The sequence below is a fragment of the Drosophila mauritiana genome, chromosome X (assembly GCF_004382145.1).
Source record: "Drosophila mauritiana strain mau12 chromosome X, ASM438214v1, whole genome shotgun sequence".
Lineage (NCBI taxonomy): Eukaryota > Metazoa > Arthropoda > Insecta > Diptera > Drosophilidae > Drosophila > Drosophila mauritiana.
In genome coordinates, this window is record NC_046672.1 from 10,628,328 (window position 1) to 10,649,146 (window position 20,819).

Consider the following 20,819-nt stretch of genomic DNA (forward strand, 5'->3'; position numbering starts at 1 on the left):
AGCACACAAGTACGCACTCATTTTTTGCTCAATATCAAGTTAGTTTTTATTTTATAAATAGGTAGTGATATGTTTCCATATAAGATTTACTTTACTTTAATTTTGTCGGAAACGGTCCAATGTATTTGGTAAATTGGTAAATTGGTAATCGATAGTTGAGAGAGGGAATGGTGATTACTGACAAATCGAAGTCGAGTCGGGTTTTATTATCAGATCAAGCAATATGTCGGAGAGAAAGAGTCCGCTAAAAGTAATCCCGTCCGCTTCGGAGGAGCAACTAGTTCAGGCCCTGGGTGATCTTCTCCAGCGCTGCTCCCAGGAGGCGTTGGCCAAACATGATAAGTTCAGCGTGGGACTTTCAGGTGAGGATAAACGCACAGGTCATGCAGGTCAATTGGGTTGGCTTGTGATAAGCCCAACTTGAGGGGTGACCTTGCCAGGTGCGATCTAAAAACTTGTGCTCCCAAAGTCAAGTGTCTTGTATCGCTGACAGGTGGTTCCCTCGTCCAGTTGCTAACGAAAGCCCTGAAATCGTGCAACTTGAAAACGACCAACTGGGTGTTCTTCTTCTGCGACGAGCGGTACGTTCGCCTGGATGACAGCGATTCCACCTACGGTGCCTACAGGGCCGAGTGGCTGACCCAATTGCCCTGCATTCAGGAATCCCAGTTCGTCCGCGCCGATACCAGCCAACCGCTGGACGCCTGCGCCGCCGATTACGAGGCGAAGGTCAAGAGTCAAGTCGATCGCTTCGATCTGCTGCTGCTGGGCATGGGCCCTGATGGCCATACCTGCTCCCTTTTCCCCGAGCAGCCAACCACGCTGCAGGAGACAAAGCGCCTGGTTATCCCCATCCGGAACTCGCCCAAGCCGCCGCCCGAGCGGATCACTTTCACCCTGCCGCTGATCAATAAGGCCCGGAATGTCGCCTTCGTGGTTACGGGCGCCGCAAAAGCTAGTGTCGTCAAGGTGAGGTCTTTAGCTTAATATGATGAAATAGAATATAAGCGAGAAATCTGATAATTTTCACCTCAGTTCAAAAATTTCATTTGTAAGGTTTATTTTGGTTCTTATATTTTTAGAGTGTGTTTGTCGATCTGGACAAGAAGTTTCCCGCTGCGTGGGTTAATCCGACTAAAGGGCAGTTGACGTTGATTGTGGACGCGGGCGCTGGAAAAGAAATTGAAACGTTAAAATGACATTCCTTAGTTAACTATCGAATCTTGTAAATAATAATATTTTTGATACTCTTTTCGAGAGCGTTTAATTTTTGGAGGCATTACGGCTGGAGACAATAAACGATCTTTCCAAATATTGTGATTTTACAATTATTTTTAAATTTCTGTATATATTTATTTAATTTTTTGAAAATGTTTTTAAAATGCAAATCTGGTTTGAAAAAGCTATCGGCAACATGAAAATATCGATATTTGCGCAGTGTGCCCGCAGTCGGTAACACAACAAATGGCGCACCCAGTATGACGGCACTTGCGAGCACAACAAACGCATCGTATTGCTAAAATAAAAGAAAATTAAGAAAATGCAGCAGCAATTGTGCTAATTGTCGATGCAATAGCAAGGATCGAAGGACGCGCAACAGCCATGGCAACGCCACAGCCGCACCCGCAGCCGCAGCTGGAGCCGGGTTCGTGTCAGGAGGCGCAAACTGAGCCGGCGGTCAGCAAGTTGGTGTCCCAGTTGGAGCCCATGACCACAATGGACACCGTGGACCCGGAGCGCGTCTGCCGAGTTTGCCTGAAGGATGCAACGCTGGAGGGGGAGCTACACTTCATCTTCAACGAAGCGGCCGTCGAGCAGGACGCCAATCTGGCCCGGATCCTGGACGAGTGCACCCTGCACCAGTGCGAGCGGTTCGACGGGATGCCCCCACATATGTGCAGCTCCTGCGTGGAGGCGGCCCGCAACGCCTACCGCTTCAAGCGGCAAGCGGAGCGCTCCTACTGCTCGCTGGTCGCATTGCTGGGCCGGTCACCTCAGTTGAAGGCGCGAGGAGCCGAGGCGGCCAGTCAGACGGATCAGGTGTCCTTGCTGCCATGCGAAATGTGCCACGATCAGTTCCTCAACAGCCTGGAGCTCCGGCTGCACCGCAACCAGGTGCACAGAACGACCAAGGAGGGCACGTCGGCTGGCACAGATGGCCTGCCATCCGAGGAATTTAAGTGCAAATTTTGTCCGCAGCATTTCCCGCATCTCCGACAGCTGCGCAGCCATTTGGCGCGCAGCCACGAGCAGACCGCACGTCTACAGTGCGCCCATTGCCAACGCACCTTTAGCCGGCGGGATCATTTGCTGCGCCACATACGCAATCAGCACCGGGATGTGGAGGAGGATCTTCTGCGCACCTGGCCGCCGGCGGACGAGAATACCATGAACAGCGATGACGGAGATGAGCTGGTCTCTGCGGAGGTGCTGTTAAACGAGGAGGATAACGAAGATGTAGGAGTTGGGGAAGCCTTTCAGTGCAGTACGAATCCCATTTCCAGTAACGAAGATGATGGCGAAGAAGTCAGTGGGGCCAACCAAACGCTGTGGCTGCACATCAAGCCGGAGCCCTGCCTGGAGGCGGAGGAAGTCGACCTGGCCATGCAGCTAAAGCTCGAGAAGAAACGTCGACGGCGGGAAAAGGAGGAAGCTCAAGCGGAAACTTCCATTGATCGGACTGTGAAGAGTAAGTGTCCTATGCTTAGATAAACAGAGAAATCTTGAATCCATTCATCATTCTTTAGACGAACACATCGGCGACTCTCAGTTCAGCATCAAGGAAGAGAGTCAACATGTGGGCAGCGATGACGAGGCGCCAATGGGAGTGGAAGACTTTATGAAGCTCCATGTTAGCGGAGAGCTGCCGCTCAGCGATGAGGAGCGGTTCGATGGTTTTGCAGACGATGACAGTGACCTTGACGATGATGACGACGACGACGACGAGGAGGATGCTGGGGAGGATGATGACGGAGAATTCCGGTTGAAACAGGAGCCGCTGGATGGCGAAAAGCCGCTGAAGAAGGCCAAGTCCGGTAGGCGGCGGCGGCGGCGCAACAAGGACGAGCCCAATCCCGATAACCGCTGCGAGGTGTGCCAGCGCACCTTCTCGCGCCACTGCCACCTGCTGCGCCACAAGCTGTCGCACCTGGAGAAGAAGCCCCACAACTGCCCGCACTGCCCCAAGGCGTTCGCGCGCAGCGACCACCTCAAGGCGCATGTGCAGAGCCTGCACAGCAACAAGGAGCACAAGTGTTCGCTCTGTGAGGCCGCCTTCTCGCGCCTGGACGCCTTGGAGCGTCACAAGGTCAGCAAGCACAACGGTGAGGGCCTGGAGCCCGGCAGCGAACTAAAGCTGCAGCTGGCGGAGCACACTTGCGAGTACTGCTCCAAGCGCTTCTCCAGTAAGACCTATCTGCGCAAGCACACTCTGCTGCACACCGACTTCCTTTACGCCTGCAAGACCTGCGAGGAGACATTCCGCGAGCGAGCGCAGCTGAGGGAGCACGAAAAGACCCACACCGGACAGCGCAACTTCCTCTGCTGCATCTGCGGCGACAGCTTTGCCCGCAACGACTACCTCCGCGTGCATATGCGACGCCACAACGGCGAGAAGCCCTACAAGTGCCGCTTCTGTGTCAAAGCCTTTCCCCGTGCCACCGATCTCAAGGTCCACGAGCGGTAAGTGATGAATCAATTCACTATCCACTGACTTATTTTTTTTTTTGTTGTTTCCTAAACGATTTTTGCCTGGACTTGCAGTTACCACACGGGCACCAAACCTAATCTGTGCAATACCTGCGGCAAGAGCTTCCACCGCGCGTACAATCTAACGATCCACATGCGCACGCACACCGGCGAGCGGCCGTACAAATGCGACCAGTGTCCCAAGAGCTTCACGCAAAGCAACGACCTGAAGGCGCACATCCGGCGGCATACGGGCGAGCGGTACAAGTGTCCGCACTGCGATGCCTACTTCCTGCAGCTGTACAATATGCGCAATCACTGCTTGAGCGCCCACAACAAGCACATCGAGACGAAGACGGGTCGACTGCAGCGCACGGGTCTGCTGGACGATGGCGGTCAGTCGCATTTGACCACCGTTGTTATGCCGCCGGCACGGTATCCAAATGAACTGGATCCCCAGCTGGCGGCGACGGCGGCGGCGACTGCAGCTGGCGGTGCTGAGAGCACATCGTCGACCACCGTCATTCACTCGCCGGGTACATACAATGCGACAGCTGCAGCTCCAGCTAATACGTTCGATGGAGCCAACTTTACACCCACCGCAGTGAATACGCCTGCTCCGTTTGGCGCCTTCAACTTTCCGCCGGCCGTTATGGGTATGTAGGGAATAGCACCATCCTTGTCGTAACCATACTCCATCTCTGTCGTTTTCGCTACAGCGCATCTCATGTACAACCAAGGAGGAAGCAGCCAGCACAGCCAGAGCGGAAGCGATGCGGGCAAATAGCTATCGATGGTGAAGTGCGTGATCCTGCTACTGCTACTGCTGCTGTTCCTGCTCCGGCTGGGCTTCACACGGCTCCAACTCATCCCGAACATCAAACTATTCCAGTGTAGACTTAAGATTCCCTCTGTACATAACCGGTATCCGAATTGGGAGGAGCTGTTGCTCCGCACCGGGCTCTGGCCAATTGAAGGGTTCACCACTGGCGCAGGCGTGGTGCCTGCTGGCCATTTTAATGTGTTAATATGTATTTAATAGTCAAATAAGAACTGCTCCACTACTTAGTGTGCAGTGTTAGCGGTTGGAATCTTTTTATAAAGCTTGCATCAGTGCATCAGATTGTATATTGGTATATTAAAATTAAAGTCCTAATAGTTCCCTCTCCCTAAAACAATTAATAAATTTAATTGTATATTAGTATATTAAAATTAAAGTCCAAATAGCTCCCCATCCCTCTAACAATTAACAAATTTAGTTGATGATCAAATAAATGAAAACATAGTAAAACATCGAAATCTACAGCGATTTCTTTTCGGTGGAAAACTGGCAAACATTATTAACAAATTCACAACCAATTCCTGAGCTCCAGACTGCAAATAGAAATGTGAAATGCACTCGAGTCTTGTGGTCAAGCGAAAAAACACACATTAATTTTATTCTGAAAACGTAAAACAGAAAATAAAAAATGAAAATACATCAAGAAACTCCAACTGTTATGAAATAGTGTAGTAGGTACGCGTTAAGCTGGTCAATCTCCAGTGGAACTAGAACTGTCTGCGCGGCTGCACGATCATCAGGCTCTCCCGCGGCACCGGCAGATTGGCATTCATCTCCGCACGACGAGTTCGCGGCACGGCCAATTGGTGACGCTGGCGCGGCAGCATCGAGGAGCGACTGGTCGGCTGGAATTCGTCATAGCTGACACCCTGCTCGGGATTCTCGTCCGTTGTGTAGTCACTGCTGTCGGGTGGGGCGTTCTGATCGTTGGACTTGGTGCGCGCCTTCTTGCTGGACCGCGTTCCAATGCTGCGCCTGCCCATACCGCCGCTGCGTCGCAGTGTGTTGTCCAGTACGCGCACGCGCTTCAGCGGCGACTTGGTGCTCTTCAGTTGGTTATGCTGCTGGCTGGGCGCGAGCAGGTGCCTGGCTGGCGACGCCTTCATCGAGTTGAGCGTGTTCATAAGGCTGCGCTTGGCGTTGGGCGTCTTGGGGCCCGTCTGCAGGCCGGACGGATTCAGGCGCTTGTGCAGATTGCCCGTGCTCTTGGTGATGTTCAGTGGACGGAGGTGCTGCTGCGACGGCGTCTTGCGCAGCGACATGGTGGAGCTCGAAAGGGTCGACATGTTGCGCAGTGTGCGCGGCGTGCGTGGAGCCGTCGAACCCGCTGCCGGCGGTGGCATTATCTTGCTGGCCGATGGTGGGGCCTTCTTGCGCGCCGAGCTCTGCTGTTTGGCCTGGCGATGACGCTCCCAGTCGGCGGCCATCAGCTCCAGGATGTTCTCGCCGTGCACCAGGAAGGGTGTGTTCTCCTTCGCCTCGTATGCCTGCACCAGTTCCGTGATCTGCTGCTCAATCTTGGGCAGCTTGGAGGTGATGGCCTTGCGCTCCTTCTCCTCCTTGAGCAACTGGCCGCCGCGATTGTTGAAGCGATTCGGCTCGCTCGCCTTGGCCTCCAGTGCCTCCATGCGCGCCCAGAGTTCGGCACGGCTTTCGTACAGATCGAAGATCTCCTTGTTCTTGTTGTAGAAGGTCTTGAGGTCGTCCAACTCAAGTTCGTGCAGCTCCAGCAGATCTTCGTTGTACCAGTCGTTGTAGTAGTTCGAGAAGCGCTTGCGCTCCTGCTGGCTCTTAAGTGTGAGATCCCACATCTCCTTGATCTCGATGCGCAGCTGCTCGATGAAGGTCTTCAGATTCTGGCGTCGCAGGGCCTGGCAGCGCTGCAGTTCCTCCCGCAGGATATCGTAGGTGCGTTGGGTGTAGGTCGTGGCCTCGCGCACGCGTCGCATGGCATACTCGTCCGTCTCCTGGAGTCTGTCCCACAGCACATGGATCTTTTCGCGCATATCATCGATGCGCTCCCTCAGCTCCTTCACCTGGTCGGCGAAGTTGTTTTGCATGTTGCGCAGGAGCTCGAAGGTCTCCGGCGTTAGGCAGTGATCCACCTGGTTGAGCAGACGCTCCTCGGTGTCCGTCTGTGGCAGGCACTCCAGCAGCTTCATGTCGTGCTTGATGGCCTGGCGCAGCTGGTCCATCTCCTTGAGGCGCAGCACTCGCTGATCGCGTAGCTGGCCCAGGCGATTCCGGAAGGCGTCCATCTCCTCGGGCAGCGGCAGTGGATCGGCCAACAGTGGCTGAGGCAGCTCGCCCAGTTCCTCGCACAGCTGCTCCTGCTGCAGCAGCAGCTCACAGATCTCCGCTCGCCGCCTGGCCAGCTCCTCGCGCAAATGCTCGATGCTCTTGTCCAGCTTCAGCTCCCAAACGACCAGCGGCATGGACTCCGGCCGCTCGCCAAAGTCCAGCGGCTCGTGGAGTAGGCGCGTCAAGTCGGTGGCCTCCGCCCGCAAGGCGGCTATATCGTTGAGGATCGCCTGCTGCTTCTCCCGCGACTCATTGAGCAGATCCGTGAAGAAGCTGTTCGCATGGTCCTTCAGCCGGTGGAGGAACTCGCCGCAGGTCTTGGCCTCGAACAACTGCGACCACATCGCGTGCAGTTGGTCCACGTGCTCGCCCGTCATCTCCAGGATCTGGGCCTTCACCGCAATGGCGCTCGGTGAGTTCATTTTCCCTGTTTTCGTTGAGCAATTTGTGTTTTTTTTTTTGTTCAATTTTCTTTTTTGCTCACTGGCTTTGTTTTTTCGTTGTGTTCACTTGGAGACTATTTAACCAGCATGTCTGAGTTAACTTGACAGTTGTGTCGCAGACCCACGACGCTGGACAGGATTGGGTCGGGAATGTGCGGACTGTGGTTTATTTAGAGTGCATAACTGCACGAAATTTCGAACTGAATGAATCGCGATGACGCTAGACTGAAATTTCGGTAAATTCAAATTGAAATGGCGGCCAAGCGTGTTGCCACGGCGTTGTGGGCGAGCGTTGCCACGCGGCGGTAACTTCTGGCAAGACCAGGGCTGGAGCATACGAAACATTTTTGAATATTTAAAATTCGTTATTTAGTTTATTAGCGAATTAAATGATCTATTTATTGTCTTGCTCCTTAAAAACTTGTTATATTCTCTTATACGCGCTTAATAAACATCCCACAGACCTTAGAAAACCCATTGCACACATGTAAAGTGGTAAAATTGAAGTCAAGTCAGTGTAATGTAAACAAGCGTTTTTATTTGACTAAAATTTAAAATGTGGACAATTGCTCTTTACTTTACTTTTTACTTTTATTTACTTCTTGCAGTCACAGCTAGTGCAAAATAGTTAAAATCATTTTAAAATTGTAAATTTAGATAGTCTTTGCGCTAGGAAAAGCCCTAACACTATACATATATGCATGCATATATACTTAAGTACAGGTAGATATAGAACACAGATCAGTTGCACAAACGATTGCCATTGGTTGTGATTAGAGTCTAGCTCCATTATATGGCCACGACCGCCTCCAAGTCGCCGACCTCCTCGTCGGGACTCTCGTTCTCCTCGCCGGACGGCGGACGCACATGGATTTGTGGTATGGGACGCATCTTCTGGGGATTCCTGCTCCCTGTGCTCGGCCTGCCGGATCCCTTGCCCCGGCGCACCGAGTATTCCAGCACGCGCACCTTCCTCTGCGGCGACTTGAGCAGCTTCTGCCCATTCACACCGATCTTGCGACCTGCATTGTTGCACTCCAGCGATGTGATTAGATTTCGCTTGGCCGCAGCCGCCGGTTGTGGACTATTGGTGTTGTGGTGCTGTGGATGCCGTCTCTTGTGCAGATTCCCTGTGCTCTTCGCCGTGGTGCTGGCATTCACCTTGGTCGGCGTCTTCTTCAACGAGGATGTGGATCCATGGATGCCCCGGTTGCTCTTCTGCGCATTGGGCGTAAGAGGCACCATTGGCGGCTTCATTTGGCCGCTCGTATTGCTGACATCCTTCTTCTGGGCGGATGGCTGCTTTTTGGACTGGTGATGGCGCTCCCAGTCCGCCGACATGCGCTCCAGTATATCGTCGCCGTGCACCAGAAACGGCGTGTTCGTTTGACTCATGTAGACCTGAACCAGCTCGGTGATTTGTTGATCGATCTTGGGCAGACGGGACATGATAGTCTTGCGCTCCTTCTCCTCCTTGAGCAGCTGTCCACCGCGATTGTTGAACCGATTTGGATCATTGGCCTTGGCCTCCAGGGCCTCCATGCGCGCCCATAGCTCGCCCCGATTCGCGTATAGCTCAAATATCTTCCTGTTACTGTTGTAGAACTCCTTAAGGTTGTCCAGCTCCTTCTCGAACTGCTCGAGGACATCTTCGGTCTGCGTATCACAGTAGTAGGTGGTGAAGCGCCTGCGCTCCTTGGTGCTTTTCAGTGAAAGATCCCACCACTCGTTGATCTCGATGCGCAGCTGCTCGACGAAGGCAATCAGATTCTGCTGCCGCAGCGCCTGGCAGCGCTCCAGCTCCTCGCGCAATATGTCGTAGGTGCACTGGTTATAGGACGTGGATTCGCGCACACGACGCATGGCGTATTCGTCGGTCATTCTGAGCCGCTGCCAGAGGCTTTCAATCTTGCCGCGCATCTCGTCGATGCAGTCGATTAGATCCTGCAACTGGTCGGCGAACTCTCTGTCCATTTCCTGCAGCCGCACGTAGGAGTTGGGAGTAAGCTTCTGGTTATCCGCATTGAGTAATTGCTTCTCCGAGTCCGTTCGCAATTGAAGTTCGAGTAGTTTTATGTTTTTATTGATATTCTGGCGCAGCTCGTCCATATCCCTGAGGCGCTGCACTCGCAGACCGCGCAGCTGGGCGAGGTGCTCCCGAAAGGTGTCCATCTCCTCGGGCAGTGGCAATGGATCAGCTGGAAGTGAAAGCGGCCGTTCGCCCAGCTCATCGCAGAGCTGCTGCTGTTGCTGGAGTAGCTCCCTGATCTCTGCCCGTCGGCTGTTCAGCTCCTCGCGCAGTTGTTCGATGTATTTCTCCAGCTTACTGTACCAGATGTCCAGCGGCACATCGTCCGGCCGCTCGCCAATGTCCACCGCTTTGTGGAGCAGCCGCATTAGCCCGCTGGCCTCGTTGCGCAGACCGGCTGTGTCGCTGAGGATGCCCTGCTCCTTGTCGCTCGTCTCCTTGCGGAGATCCGTGTAGAATGTGTGTACGTGATCCTCAAGACGGGCGAGGCAATCCTCGCAGGCTTGCGGCTCGAACATTCGCGACCACATTGCGTGCAGCTCGTCGAAGTGCTCGCCCGTCAGCGCAAGGATCCTTGCTTTGTGTTTGCTAGTTAGCATTGTGTTCATTTTGTTTGTTTTTATGTTGTGTTCTCGTGTGTGGGTGGATGTAAGTGAACATTAAATTCGATTCGAATCAGAAAGTATGGACGCAAAGTTGCTGTTTAAATCGGTAAATTTCAAACTGTACATCAAACTCGTGCGCTCTACAACACTGGCCAATTGATGCTGTTAAGCGACAGCGTTGCCACATCGTTAGGCACTGGAACTCAAATATAAGGGATATTCCTGCTACTCACTTTCTATTGCGCAAAACGCGTTATAAGAAAATAATTGGTAATTTGGTATGGCAACTAGTATACATCGATATCGATATATACCGATAGCAACGCATACCTATCGCCGTACTTGCCAGCACTAATACCAATTGCATCCCTCAAAAAAATACTGCGTGTGAAAAAGACCCGAACTTTTCGCATACCTTTCGGTTGCCTACTTATCGAGTGGAAAAGCGCGCGTTACTGATCAGATCGATTCGATCGCAAGACGGCTGTTCAAAATGTTATAAAACACCGCGCCGCGTCCGTAGACAGTCGCTGTTCTACTTTAAAACACACACCCACACACGCGCGCGCCGCCGAGTGTCAACAGCTGCCCTGGCGAAAAAATGTCGGACATTAAGTAAGTGGTGGATGCGAAAAAGTGGGTGACCCGGCGATGGAGGATGGCCACCAAAGATTGGGCAACGATCCTGGCCAGCGTTCGGTTGGTGGGACTGAGAAAATCGCATGCAAAAAGCATTGTCGTGGGCGGGGGGGTTGGCGATGCATGTGTATAACATTTTCAAGCTGCGTAGGTGTGTGCGTATGTGTGCGAATGTATGTGAATGCCCCCCGGCTGTGCTTGTGTATGTGTGTGAGTGCGTGTGGTTATTTTTTATTTTTTTCAATGGAACCTCGAAGGAGAGAAAAGTCTCACCTTGGTTTTCTCCTTTGCCATTAATGATTTCTCAACTCGCATTTCTCAACTGCATCTCATCCGCAGCGATGACCTGCTCAACTACGAGCTGGGCGATGACATCGATGACCAGGCTCTTCTCGGCGCCGACGAGGATGAGTTGCTACTCTCGGACGAAGGTGAGTGCTAGCAATGGAATAGTTAAATCGATCTCCGATGGCTACAGTTCATACCCTTGTTCCTTGCACAGAGCTCGAAAAGGATGTCACCAGCGAGGTGAAGTTGCAGATGCGCGCCGAGGCCGAGGAGTGGGCCCAGGAGCAGATCAGACAGCACGAGCGCAAGCACAAGGAGCAATTGCAGGCGGATGCGACTGCAGCGACTGAAGCGACTGTTGCAGCCACGGCCACGGCAGAGGTGGCGCAACCAGAGCTCGCTTCAACTCCTGCTCCGGCTCCAGTTCCTGCTAAACCTCTAGTCGCTCAGGTGGAGAAACAAATTGACGCAGCCCACGCGGCTGTGGAATCTGAGCCAGCGAATGAACTGGTGGCAGCCAGTCGCTCGGAATCCCCACAACAGCAAGCTAAGGAGGAAGCGCCCCCAGCTGATTGCGCCGAAAAGGAGGCGACTCAGAATAATGGCAACAGCGAGGAGCCAGCTGAGAACGCTGGCAGTCAGAGTGAGGGAGAACGAGGACTGGGCTTGTGCTCGCTGCTGGCCTCATCGCAGGAGAGCCTGCCCAGCGCCAGCTCAGCCTCTGTGATTTCAGAGCTACCCGATCCGCGCGAGGACGACGAAGAGCGCGAGGAGCGCACCAACTACAAGACGGCCAGCGAGCGATCCGACAACAGTCTGCGGCAGCATCAAGAACACGCACACATGTCGCCCTACCAGCACCAGCAGCGGCGACACCATGGCCATGGAGGTGCGTTCGGCGGGAGGGGTAGTCATCTTTGCCAAATCCTTACCTAATGAGTGTATTCATTGTTAATTGCAGATAAACCCCGCGTTGGCGGAGGTGGACGCTTCATGCATGGCCAGCAGCAGCAGCAACAGAGCCAGATGGGCAAGCCGCCGCGTGGAATCGGAACGCGCCACCATCTGCTACGCAATCCGTCGCCAATTTCGGCAATTTTCGGCATACAGCAGCAGCGCATGGGCATGGCCGGGATGCAGCCGCCGCCACAGCGATATGGCATGCCGGGTAATGCTCCACCACCGCAGCACCTGGCTCTGATGAGCACGCCAGTGGGTGCTGCTCCCACCACCGCCTGCCTTCTCCCACTAACCGTTCCCGTATCCCCGCTCACCCTGTCCATACCGCAAGCCCATCCCAGCCATCAAGTTCATCAACAACAACAGCAAACACTGAGCAATCCGACATTCATTCCAATTCCAGGCCAGTACCCGGCAACTCAGCCACCCAACCAGTCACCACAACAAGCACCGACCAACACACAACAGCCACACAGCGCTCCTGCCTCTCCCCTCCACACTCCCACGCATTCGCACATGATGCACCACAGTCACAATCCGAACGGAGGCGTGCTGCCCCACCTGCTGCCGCATCCGCACGAGCAGGTGCGTGTGGGTCTGCTGCAACCACCGCCGCTGGCATATGCGCCCAATCCGGGTGGCTATCGCAATGGAGCACTTCTGGGTCCGGGACCGGGACCTGGGCTACATCAGCAACACCAGTCGCCGCACCAGCAGCAGTCGGGCATGCGTCCGCCGCTGTATCGGAACGCCCCGCCATCGTACGGCTACGACCAGGGACATCCACCCCAGCATCCGCCGCAGTTCATGCGGCCGCACAACGGCTGGCGACCGCAGGGCGACAATGCGCGCATGCAGCGACCCCCACTGCAAACGCTGCCACCGCACATGATGCCCGGCGCACCGCCGAACTATGCCAATGGCATGGGGATGCGAGGACCGCCGCCCCAGCAGCAGCAGTCGCAGCAGCCGCCACAGCAGCAGCCAGCACCGCAACAGGCGGGCAATCCCCTACAGCAGGCCGTCAATCCTGGCCAGCCGCCGCAACAGCCGAATGGACCGCCGCAGCAGCAGGGCTCGTCATCGGTGCCCCGGGTCAGCAAGGTGCTCATCAATCCGAATTTCAAGGGCGGCGTTGAAGCGGCTACCAACAAGTTCATCAAGGAGACGCACTTTATGCCCGCCATTAACAGCGAGGCCGAGTTGCTGCGCCAGCAGGAGGAGTTCATCAACAAGAATCGGCAGTACTTTGAGAAGCGACGCATGGAACGCTCTCCGCCGTCGTCGGGCTCCTCCACCGGAGCCGCCACCTCCGGCCAGGCAGGCGAACGGAGGCGAACACGTAGCCGCAGTCGCTCTCGTGGTCGCAGTTACTCACCCGTTAAGCGCGTGGAGAGGGAACGCGAGCGGGAGCGGGAGCGCGAGAGGGATCGTGAAAGGGAGCGGGATCGGGAGCGAGATCGTGAGCGATATGGCGCCAATCGGGCGGCAGGAAACCGAGGTTTCCGACGGGCATCCAGTCGGGATAGAGACGAGAATCGAGGTGCAGCAAGCACCGCCAGTGTCCAAGGAGCGGGCGGAGCAGCATCCTGCGGAGCTGCGCCCCCCAAGCGGCGAAGGAGTGGCTCGGCCGGAGGAGGCACTGCCCGCAATCCATTCTCTGGCGAGCCGCGCGGCCGACCCTCCGAAACAGGCAACCGCAGTATGGTAAGTGGAATTAATGAAGCATTCCAGTTATGACTCTGGATTAATTTCACATTTTGAATGCAGCCCAGCGACGAGGACGAGGAGACCCGCAACTATCGCCTGGAGATCGAGAAGCAGAAGCAGCTGCGCGAGAAGATCATGCGAGACAAGGAGCTGAAGCGTCGGCGCGCAGCCGAGGAGAAGCTACACGAGGTAAGTCCTTGTTCTCTTACTTACTTAGTTTATAGTTGTGCGGGTTATACCACAATATTTTGATGCCCTTGCAGGAGATGGGTTGGCTTAGAATATGACCAGAATATACATACGTAGTTTTGGCAAAAAATCAATGTGTTTGAAGGAATTTTTAATCAGAACTTGGCCAAACAAGATCGCAATGCTAAAAAAATTACTGATTTTTACAGCTAATAAACAAAGCTTAGTGTTTAAGTAACTTTCCTCCAAATTTTCGGAAATACATTTTTTGACATATTTTTTCATTTTCAACTATAATCATAATTTTTTGCGAAAATTGGTCAAAAATTAAAGTTTCTAAGTTGGAATGCAGATCGATTGGAATTTTGATTGCAAATTCAACGCGGTATGACATTCCACTTTTGAACCATTATTTCCAATGTTACAGCGAAAATATTGATTATTTTTGATCAAAAATTGAGGTAAAATTACTTAAAATTCATCGGTTTTTACCATATTTTAGCCCAACAAGGTCGCAAGGCTAAATAAATATTATGAACAGCTAATAAAAAAGACTTAACAACAATTTGTAATAAATGTTTAAAGATTTTTATAAAGCATTTGTGGGTAATCTTGTAAAATATATAGTGTATGCAAGGGCATTTCATCCTTCGGCCGCCGAAGCTAGCCTTACAATAATGTAGCTTACTGTAGCCATCCGAAAGCAAGAGAAATCCACAAACGAACTAAACTTTCTAGGAGAAACGCGCCGAGCAGCACAACACTTCGCCAGCCCGCGACGACCAGGAGGTGGCTGCCGGACAAGGATCTGCAGCGCCCACAGCAGCAGCGTCAAAGCATCGGCCAGCCGCGTCAGTTGGCGAGCGCAAGGTGATCTCGCTGAAGCGTCGCGACGACCTGGATGCGGGCAGCGTACGCAGCAGGCAGGCACAGGGATCGCAGTCCAATGCTCAGGCAGGCCAAGGCCAGCAGCAGCAGCAGCAGCCGGCGCGCAAGCAACTAACGGCGGCGAAGATAGCGCCAGAGGCAAAGCGCAGTATAACCGATCACCTGGCGCCATCCTCCAAGCAGCATCATCATCATCATCAGCAGCATCAGACTGCAGCGGCGCCGTCGAGAACGGTGGTACTGGGATCGGGAGCTGTGGCCGGCGGCACACCGCCGAAGCCGCGCGATATGCTGCGCCTGGGCACGCCCAGCGACGATGAAGTGGAGCTGGACTATGATGACGATGACCTGCTGCTGGACGAGGAGGATCGTTTGTTGGCCACGCCATCGCCGCCGCCGCAGAAGGCGAGCAGCAAGAGATCGGCCACGCCGGAGCGGAACCACAAGGCGATGCGCGGCGGCAGCTCGACATCAGCGCCCAGCTTTAGCTCCAACCAGCGGCGAGTGGTGCTCAAGCCGACCAGCAATGGCAGCAGCAGCGGCGGTGGAGATCAGCAGCAGTTGTCGCACGGCGGCAGGCAGCGGGATCGGAGGCGAGGTGGAGAGGATAGCGCACTGCAGCGGAAAGGTGGAGCAGGCAGCGTTGGCGGAGGCGGCAGCAGCAGCTCGGGATCTGGCGGAGGGATCTTCGATCGGCTGAAGAAGCGTGTGGCCGTCTCAGGAGGAGGGAGCAGCGGTGGAGGCGGCGGGAGCAGCCACAAACAGCGATCCAAGGCGCCCGCCCGCATCGTACTCAAGCACGATTGATAAGAAGATTTAGTTTAAGAATATATAGTTTTCTATATCTATTATCGATTATCTCTGTAGTAGATAGGAGATGTACGACGATGGCATGTAGTGCAGTAAGCGAAACTTTAGCCTTAAGTTAAAAAATTATAAATAGTTGAGCTGTCTATATAAATAGCGGATAATACATATATGTAGCTGTCATGCAATTGGTGGGTATGCGCGAGGGTCTCTACCCCGTGCTACATGCGGTATGCGAATTCATTTAGCTTTAAGTGTACAAATCTTATCAATGACTAAAACGTGCTTCGTTTTCTTAATCGCTATTTGTATTTAAACGTAGGATTAATTGGAATGCTTAAAGCTTGACCTGGACAACAAAACAATTACCGTAGATAACGTTAGCAACACAAACTAGGACCCAAATGTGCATACTATATGCATGCTCATAGTTCTTAGCCTATGTAATCAAGTGAACAATATTTACACCTCTACATACATTTATATAAACATATACATATGTTGTATATATTTATTTATAAATACTTCAATTTAGTTTTAAGCACTGAGCGCCTATTTTTTATGATGACAATTCTACAAGATTTTATTGAAAGAAAGAGAAGTTGAGAAGTGCAAATGCTTCTTAGGAATTTACTTTAAATTTACCTTTAGTTATTTGAATTATTTTATACATTGTGCCCCGTTGATTGTAAATGAAATTTATTGTCTGTTCGTTTGTGTTCTCTGTAACTACTATAAACCACATACGAAACTATGTTTGTTTGTGAACTAGTTTAACTAATAAACTTGAAATATTGCAGCATATAACGTAATTGTACACACAAAGCAATACCTTAATGGCCTGGAAAAACGCAGACACATAGAGTGCTACCGATTAATTGGTAGTGCAGAATGATCAAACCATAAAATACAATAGCATAGCACATAGAATACCACATACCACTCACTTAACAAACTGGCCAGTTAAAGAGTAATCAGCGGAATAAAGTCTTCGTTGGTTAACCGCAGAATTGATGATGAGCAATGATGGATACCCTAGTAATACTAAGTAATTGTACATAAAACAATCGCACTATTCGGCTAGCCACATTTATGTAAACACACCACACACACTTTCCTACGAAAGCTGAGAACATATTGTCCGATCTTGAAGAACAGCCATAAACTTCACTTAGATTACTTGCGTCTAAGATAATGCGAAATGCCTAGACTAAAGAGATTGTTAAATTATTGCCACTCCCGCTCCCCAGAATTATAAATATATATATGTATACTTAAATCCTAGAGAGATCTGCAACGACCATTGTAATTGGACAGCAAGCATTGTACTTTGCAACTATTGCAACTCTAGAAACCCCAATCGATAAGCTAATGAATGAATACGTTAATATGAGTCATTTTTATTGTAACTAAGCTAACTAGATAATGAAAAGGTAGAGGTATATCGCAAATGCAGATGACATGAAATGTACTAAAATCAATCTATTAAAAACGCATCCGAATCCCAATGCGGTACAAGCTTGACTTTTGCATTGATGTAATTGGCACATTTGTTCATGTGACAACAACGCAAAGAGACACAAATGTAACTATCTAACTATCTATATGTGTGGCGAAGGTAATTGTTGATGCGGAGAAGGGGTCGCAACGCTAGAAAATGATAAGATTTAATGGGAAGCGCATAAAGAAGTCGTATATGCCTAGGCATATACATACGTATAACTCTAGTAATCGTAATGCTACACACAATATGATATAATATATGGACTAATAAAAACCAATTATACCACGTGCACACATAAAAGCGTGCGGCAGCATAACTGTATAAACATCTAAAAATTATTCCAAGTGATTTTAGCTTTTTAAGAACCAAGTCGAAACAAACTGAACACTCGTACTCGTAGTGGAAAACACGAAATAGCGCAAGCAAATGACAAAACAAAAATTGAAATGATTCCAATTTGCAAATCCGAGTCTGTGATTATTTTTATATTATTCTTATTATTATGCATATACATATATTACGATATATAACAACTATCCATTACGGCCCCACCCCCACAGATCCCCAACATACTCGTAATAATTTTGTTTATCCACCCCAGCGTTTTCCCAAAACTTTTCTTATTTTGTACACCTCAAACAACTACAAGCCTATAACTCTAAAATCAAATACTAGAATTAAGTGCTAGTTAAATCGGTTTGCGATCAGGCTCCAACGCTCCATTCTCAGTCAGATAGATTAGATTACTAGGGATTCGTCATTTATGTGTGATATACTATATATAAATTTGTATAGTGCTATAATGCTTTTTTGCGGGATGGGGAGAGTGGAGTGGAGTGGAGTGTTTGGAGCGATGTGATCAACGCCTATTTAGTGTATAAGTGCATTATATTTTCGGGGCACTAGTTTCGATACTGGGCCCCACACACAAGACAACACCACCTTCCTAATATTCCTCGCATTTTCCCAGCTTTAGATTTTCAGTTCGAATCGCCAATACATTTTACCTGTGTATAGTGTATAGTTAAGAACCGACTAGCAGAAATGCAAACACTATTCGATGTTAGTTATCTATATATGTACCTAGAAAGTTACTCTCTATGTGTGCACGAAACCTATCCGTAAATTTATTTATTATAATTTTAAGCATTTTGAACGATGATATCTCTGTTTCTACACGCCCAAAGTTTTTTGATTTGTTAGCCCTAGACAAATAGTTTGATTTTGTTATAGTTTGTAACTTAACGTTTCTACTCCCCTTATTGTTTATGCCGTTGTTATCACCCCAAACTGTTCCTAACCCAATCCCATGCCACACCAAATCAATTACGTGTAATATCCACCATTTAAAACTAACCTAAAAATGTCAATTCGAACTTTTTTCGATGGCAAACGCAACTGTACCCCCAATGCTCCTTATTCCATCACATTCCTTATCCCCCTCTCTCTCTCGCTCTCTGACAACTATCTCTCTCTCTCTCTCTGACACCTATATCTATCTCTTACCATCGCAATAGCTGTGTCTCTGTCTCGCGCGTGCACATGCATTAGAGCAGAGCAGAGATACCCAGATATTAACCTAATTGTAATCATATATAAAACCTATACCTAATTTTCTTTCAGCACTATTCTTTGTACAAATCGAAAGAAAAAATTGACAAAAAAGAACGTACAAAAAATCAAATCAAATGAAACGAAAAGAATGACAACAACTTAAAAACCAAAAAAAAAAAACAAAAAAAATGAGAAAAAAGGAATGAATAAATTACAGAAAGTAGTTAGATTGTGGGCGAGGTGCCACTTGACGAGGGAAGCTCCGCGGGCAGCTCGCCAAAGAACTTTTGAAGAAGACTAAATAAACTGATATATACATGAGAATACATGATATATATAGAGACCCAGTCCTGTATATATTTGTATATGTATATTTTTTACAGCATTCAAACCGAAAGTGTCTTTTGAATGGGTTTTTTCTGGGTGGAATAGGTTGATAATACAGCTTTGCCCCTGGCATTGTCTCTCCAGCTGCGATTTATGTGTGCCTCGTCTGGAGATTTATGGATATGTCATGCATCTTCAAACTATTCATTGTATTTTCGCATTCAATCGAAGTGAATGAGAACTGGAACTCATCGCTGGCGACATCGAATCTAGTTATTCACGAGACGCGTCTAATCAATTGCAGATGATTCATTTCGAGTGCCGAACCCCATTCATCTCACCAACCTTGATATACACATGTAACTCAATTGGTGCTAATTTCATGGACTGCGCTGTAGAGTAGGCAATAGTAATTTAATGGCGGAATCCACTCTTAAAACAAACTCAAAGTATCCTGATAAAGAGTTGCATTATCTTGAGTAGAACAATAATAGACAAGGTGTTATATACCATTATTCAGTAGTGAGTGGCTCATAGATAATGGAAGATAAATGTTTATAAATATAAAAACTATATTTTATGGGAACTTAGCTACTTATGCATATACAGCTCATGTGGTATAATGATCTTATTACAATCTAATCTTAATACAATATATCTAAGCTAATGATATGTGGTGTAGATCCCCAAAGTTCCGAGGTCCATCCTCCATCCATCCATATATGTTTGTAGCTACATATGTAACAGCCAAGTTCCTTGTGGGCAAGTACTTGGGTCAAGGTCGCTTGGAGCTTGGGGATACGACCCATTATGGGGGTGGTGGTCACCGCTTGAGCGAGGGATTTGGCTGTGTCGTTGGCCAGTCGCACAATGCACATGGATAATCGTGTGAAGTATTCTTGGTCTTGGCTGATGGTAATATGCAATTATGCAAAGTGCAAGTTCAGCGGAAAGGCCATGGTTTTGTTTTGTTGTGGATTTGTTGTCGCCACACCATTGTCTCCAGGTCTGTGATTAGCCTACCTGCAGCCCACTTCGATCCACTGCCACCCCAAAGTTCCCATCGTCATCATAGTCAGCATCATCATAATTTTCAGCTTCATTTGCTCGGTGTACCTTGCTTGCGGTTTTTTTTAGCTGCATTTGGATCGCTTTAGTTTTTAGTTTGTTTTTTTTTTTTTTTGCTTTCAGCTAACCAAAGCGCTCTGTTCAATTATAATTAAATCTGTTTGTAAATATAATTGGTGGGCGTGCGACTGGCATGAATGATGCAAGATTGCTGCCGCCGTCGAGCGTGATTTGCTTTTGCAAATTAGAACAGCGAATCATGGCAACGCCCCGGGAAAATGTTACCTGTCGAATCTGGGATTTGGTTCTTCCCTTCGAATGCACTGCGAAAAACAGGCGTATATTTCAATGGAAAAGATACAACATGAACTAAGTGATATAAGATAGAAAAACGCTTGAATATAATAATGCATTAGAATGCTCTTGGAATTGTGAAAGGAAATATGCAACCAAAATGATTGAAAATATTTGGAGAAAACACCATACAAGTTATGCTCTAAATTTTTAGAATGTTTCTAACTGAACTGACCAAGTTGTGCATCAGATTTTTGCGCCGTGCTTGCTTTTCCTTGATTACTCATACGCCCCGTGTGCGCGGGTTGGCCAAGAAATGGAGGCTACCACTTACCGCGCGATTCACGGACTGCCCGTGTAATGGGCTTTTAGGCCTCGGCATTAAAGAACCATTGTCTCAGTGGGGTGAGAGCACGAGAAAAGAAAAAAGCGAGAAACTCCCAGGCCATCGCCGAAGTGCACCCATGGCCAAGTCAACTCATAGCAGTCGGCAGTAGTTTCGGTCGCCTCAGAGCCTCCCTCCATCCATCTACCCATCCATGCCATCCAGTCAGTAAGTCAGTCAGTCGAAGTCAGTTAACACTTTTCACATGCCCGCCGGGTCGAACAATGTGAACCCACTCATATGGGTGGGCGGTATGACAAGCGTATATACTATGTGGCTATCCACGGGCATCGACAACTA

At 49.8% G+C, this 20,819-nt stretch overlaps 5 protein-coding genes across 5 annotated transcripts; 3 read left to right on the plus strand and 2 right to left on the minus strand.

Moving 5' to 3' along the window:
- Positions 1-136: 136 nt before the first annotated feature.
- Positions 137-1,254, plus strand: LOC117148347 (probable 6-phosphogluconolactonase). Its single transcript, XM_033315683.1, has 3 exons — positions 137-362; positions 494-969; positions 1,083-1,254. Exons 1-3 carry the CDS (start codon positions 224-226, stop codon positions 1,197-1,199), a joined length of 732 nt encoding a protein of 243 aa, XP_033171574.1. The 5' UTR covers positions 137-223; the 3' UTR covers positions 1,200-1,254.
- Positions 1,255-1,466: 212 nt separating this feature from the next.
- LOC117146912 (zinc finger protein 845) lies at positions 1,467-4,986 on the plus strand. The gene is made up of 4 exons (XM_033313536.1): positions 1,467-2,689; positions 2,748-3,681; positions 3,763-4,343; positions 4,407-4,986. Exons 1-4 carry the CDS (start codon positions 1,603-1,605, stop codon positions 4,472-4,474), a joined length of 2,670 nt encoding a protein of 889 aa, XP_033169427.1. The 5' UTR covers positions 1,467-1,602; the 3' UTR covers positions 4,475-4,986.
- A 105-nt stretch (positions 4,987-5,091) lies between these two features.
- LOC117146913 (protein regulator of cytokinesis 1) lies at positions 5,092-7,526 on the minus strand. Its single transcript, XM_033313538.1, has one exon. It carries the CDS (start codon positions 7,249-7,251, stop codon positions 5,236-5,238), a length of 2,016 nt encoding a protein of 671 aa, XP_033169429.1. The 5' UTR covers positions 7,252-7,526; the 3' UTR covers positions 5,092-5,235.
- Positions 7,527-7,790: 264 nt separating this feature from the next.
- On the minus strand, positions 7,791-10,062 carry LOC117147989 (protein regulator of cytokinesis 1). The gene has a single exon (XM_033315139.1). The coding sequence runs from the start codon at positions 9,907-9,909 to the stop codon at positions 8,062-8,064; it is 1,848 nt and encodes a 615-aa protein (XP_033171030.1). The 5' UTR covers positions 9,910-10,062; the 3' UTR covers positions 7,791-8,061.
- Positions 10,063-10,247: 185 nt separating this feature from the next.
- On the plus strand, positions 10,248-17,207 carry LOC117146768 (serine/arginine repetitive matrix protein 1). Its single transcript, XM_033313282.1, has 7 exons — positions 10,248-10,521; positions 10,885-10,976; positions 11,048-11,722; positions 11,795-12,001; positions 12,197-13,500; positions 13,564-13,692; positions 14,431-17,207. The coding sequence occupies exons 1-7, from the start codon at positions 10,508-10,510 to the stop codon at positions 15,385-15,387; spliced, it is 3,378 nt and encodes a 1,125-aa protein (XP_033169173.1). The 5' UTR covers positions 10,248-10,507; the 3' UTR covers positions 15,388-17,207.
- Positions 17,208-20,819: the final 3,612 nt, after the last annotated feature.

Coding starts and splice junctions, on each gene's coding strand:
- LOC117146912 (XM_033313536.1), top strand. CDS start 1,603: ATGGCAACGCCACAGCCGCACCCGCAGCCGCAGCTGGAGCCGGGTTCG. Junction 2,690..2,747: donor CATTGATCGGACTGTGAAGA/GTAAGTGTCCTA, acceptor ATCATTCTTTAG/ACGAACACATCGGCGACTCT. Junction 4,344..4,406: donor CTTTCCGCCGGCCGTTATGG/GTATGTAGGGAA, acceptor TTTTCGCTACAG/CGCATCTCATGTACAACCAA.
- LOC117147989 (XM_033315139.1), bottom strand. CDS start 9,909: ATGAACACAATGCTAACTAGCAAACACAAAGCAAGGATCCTTGCGCTG.
- LOC117146913 (XM_033313538.1), bottom strand. CDS start 7,251: ATGAACTCACCGAGCGCCATTGCGGTGAAGGCCCAGATCCTGGAGATG.
- LOC117148347 (XM_033315683.1), top strand. CDS start 224: ATGTCGGAGAGAAAGAGTCCGCTAAAAGTAATCCCGTCCGCTTCGGAG. Junction 363..493: donor GTTCAGCGTGGGACTTTCAG/GTGAGGATAAAC, acceptor TATCGCTGACAG/GTGGTTCCCTCGTCCAGTTG. Junction 970..1,082: donor CAAAAGCTAGTGTCGTCAAG/GTGAGGTCTTTA, acceptor TTATATTTTTAG/AGTGTGTTTGTCGATCTGGA.
- LOC117146768 (XM_033313282.1), top strand. Junction 13,501..13,563: donor AAACAGGCAACCGCAGTATG/GTAAGTGGAATT, acceptor TTTTGAATGCAG/CCCAGCGACGAGGACGAGGA. Junction 13,693..14,430: donor CCGAGGAGAAGCTACACGAG/GTAAGTCCTTGT, acceptor TAAACTTTCTAG/GAGAAACGCGCCGAGCAGCA.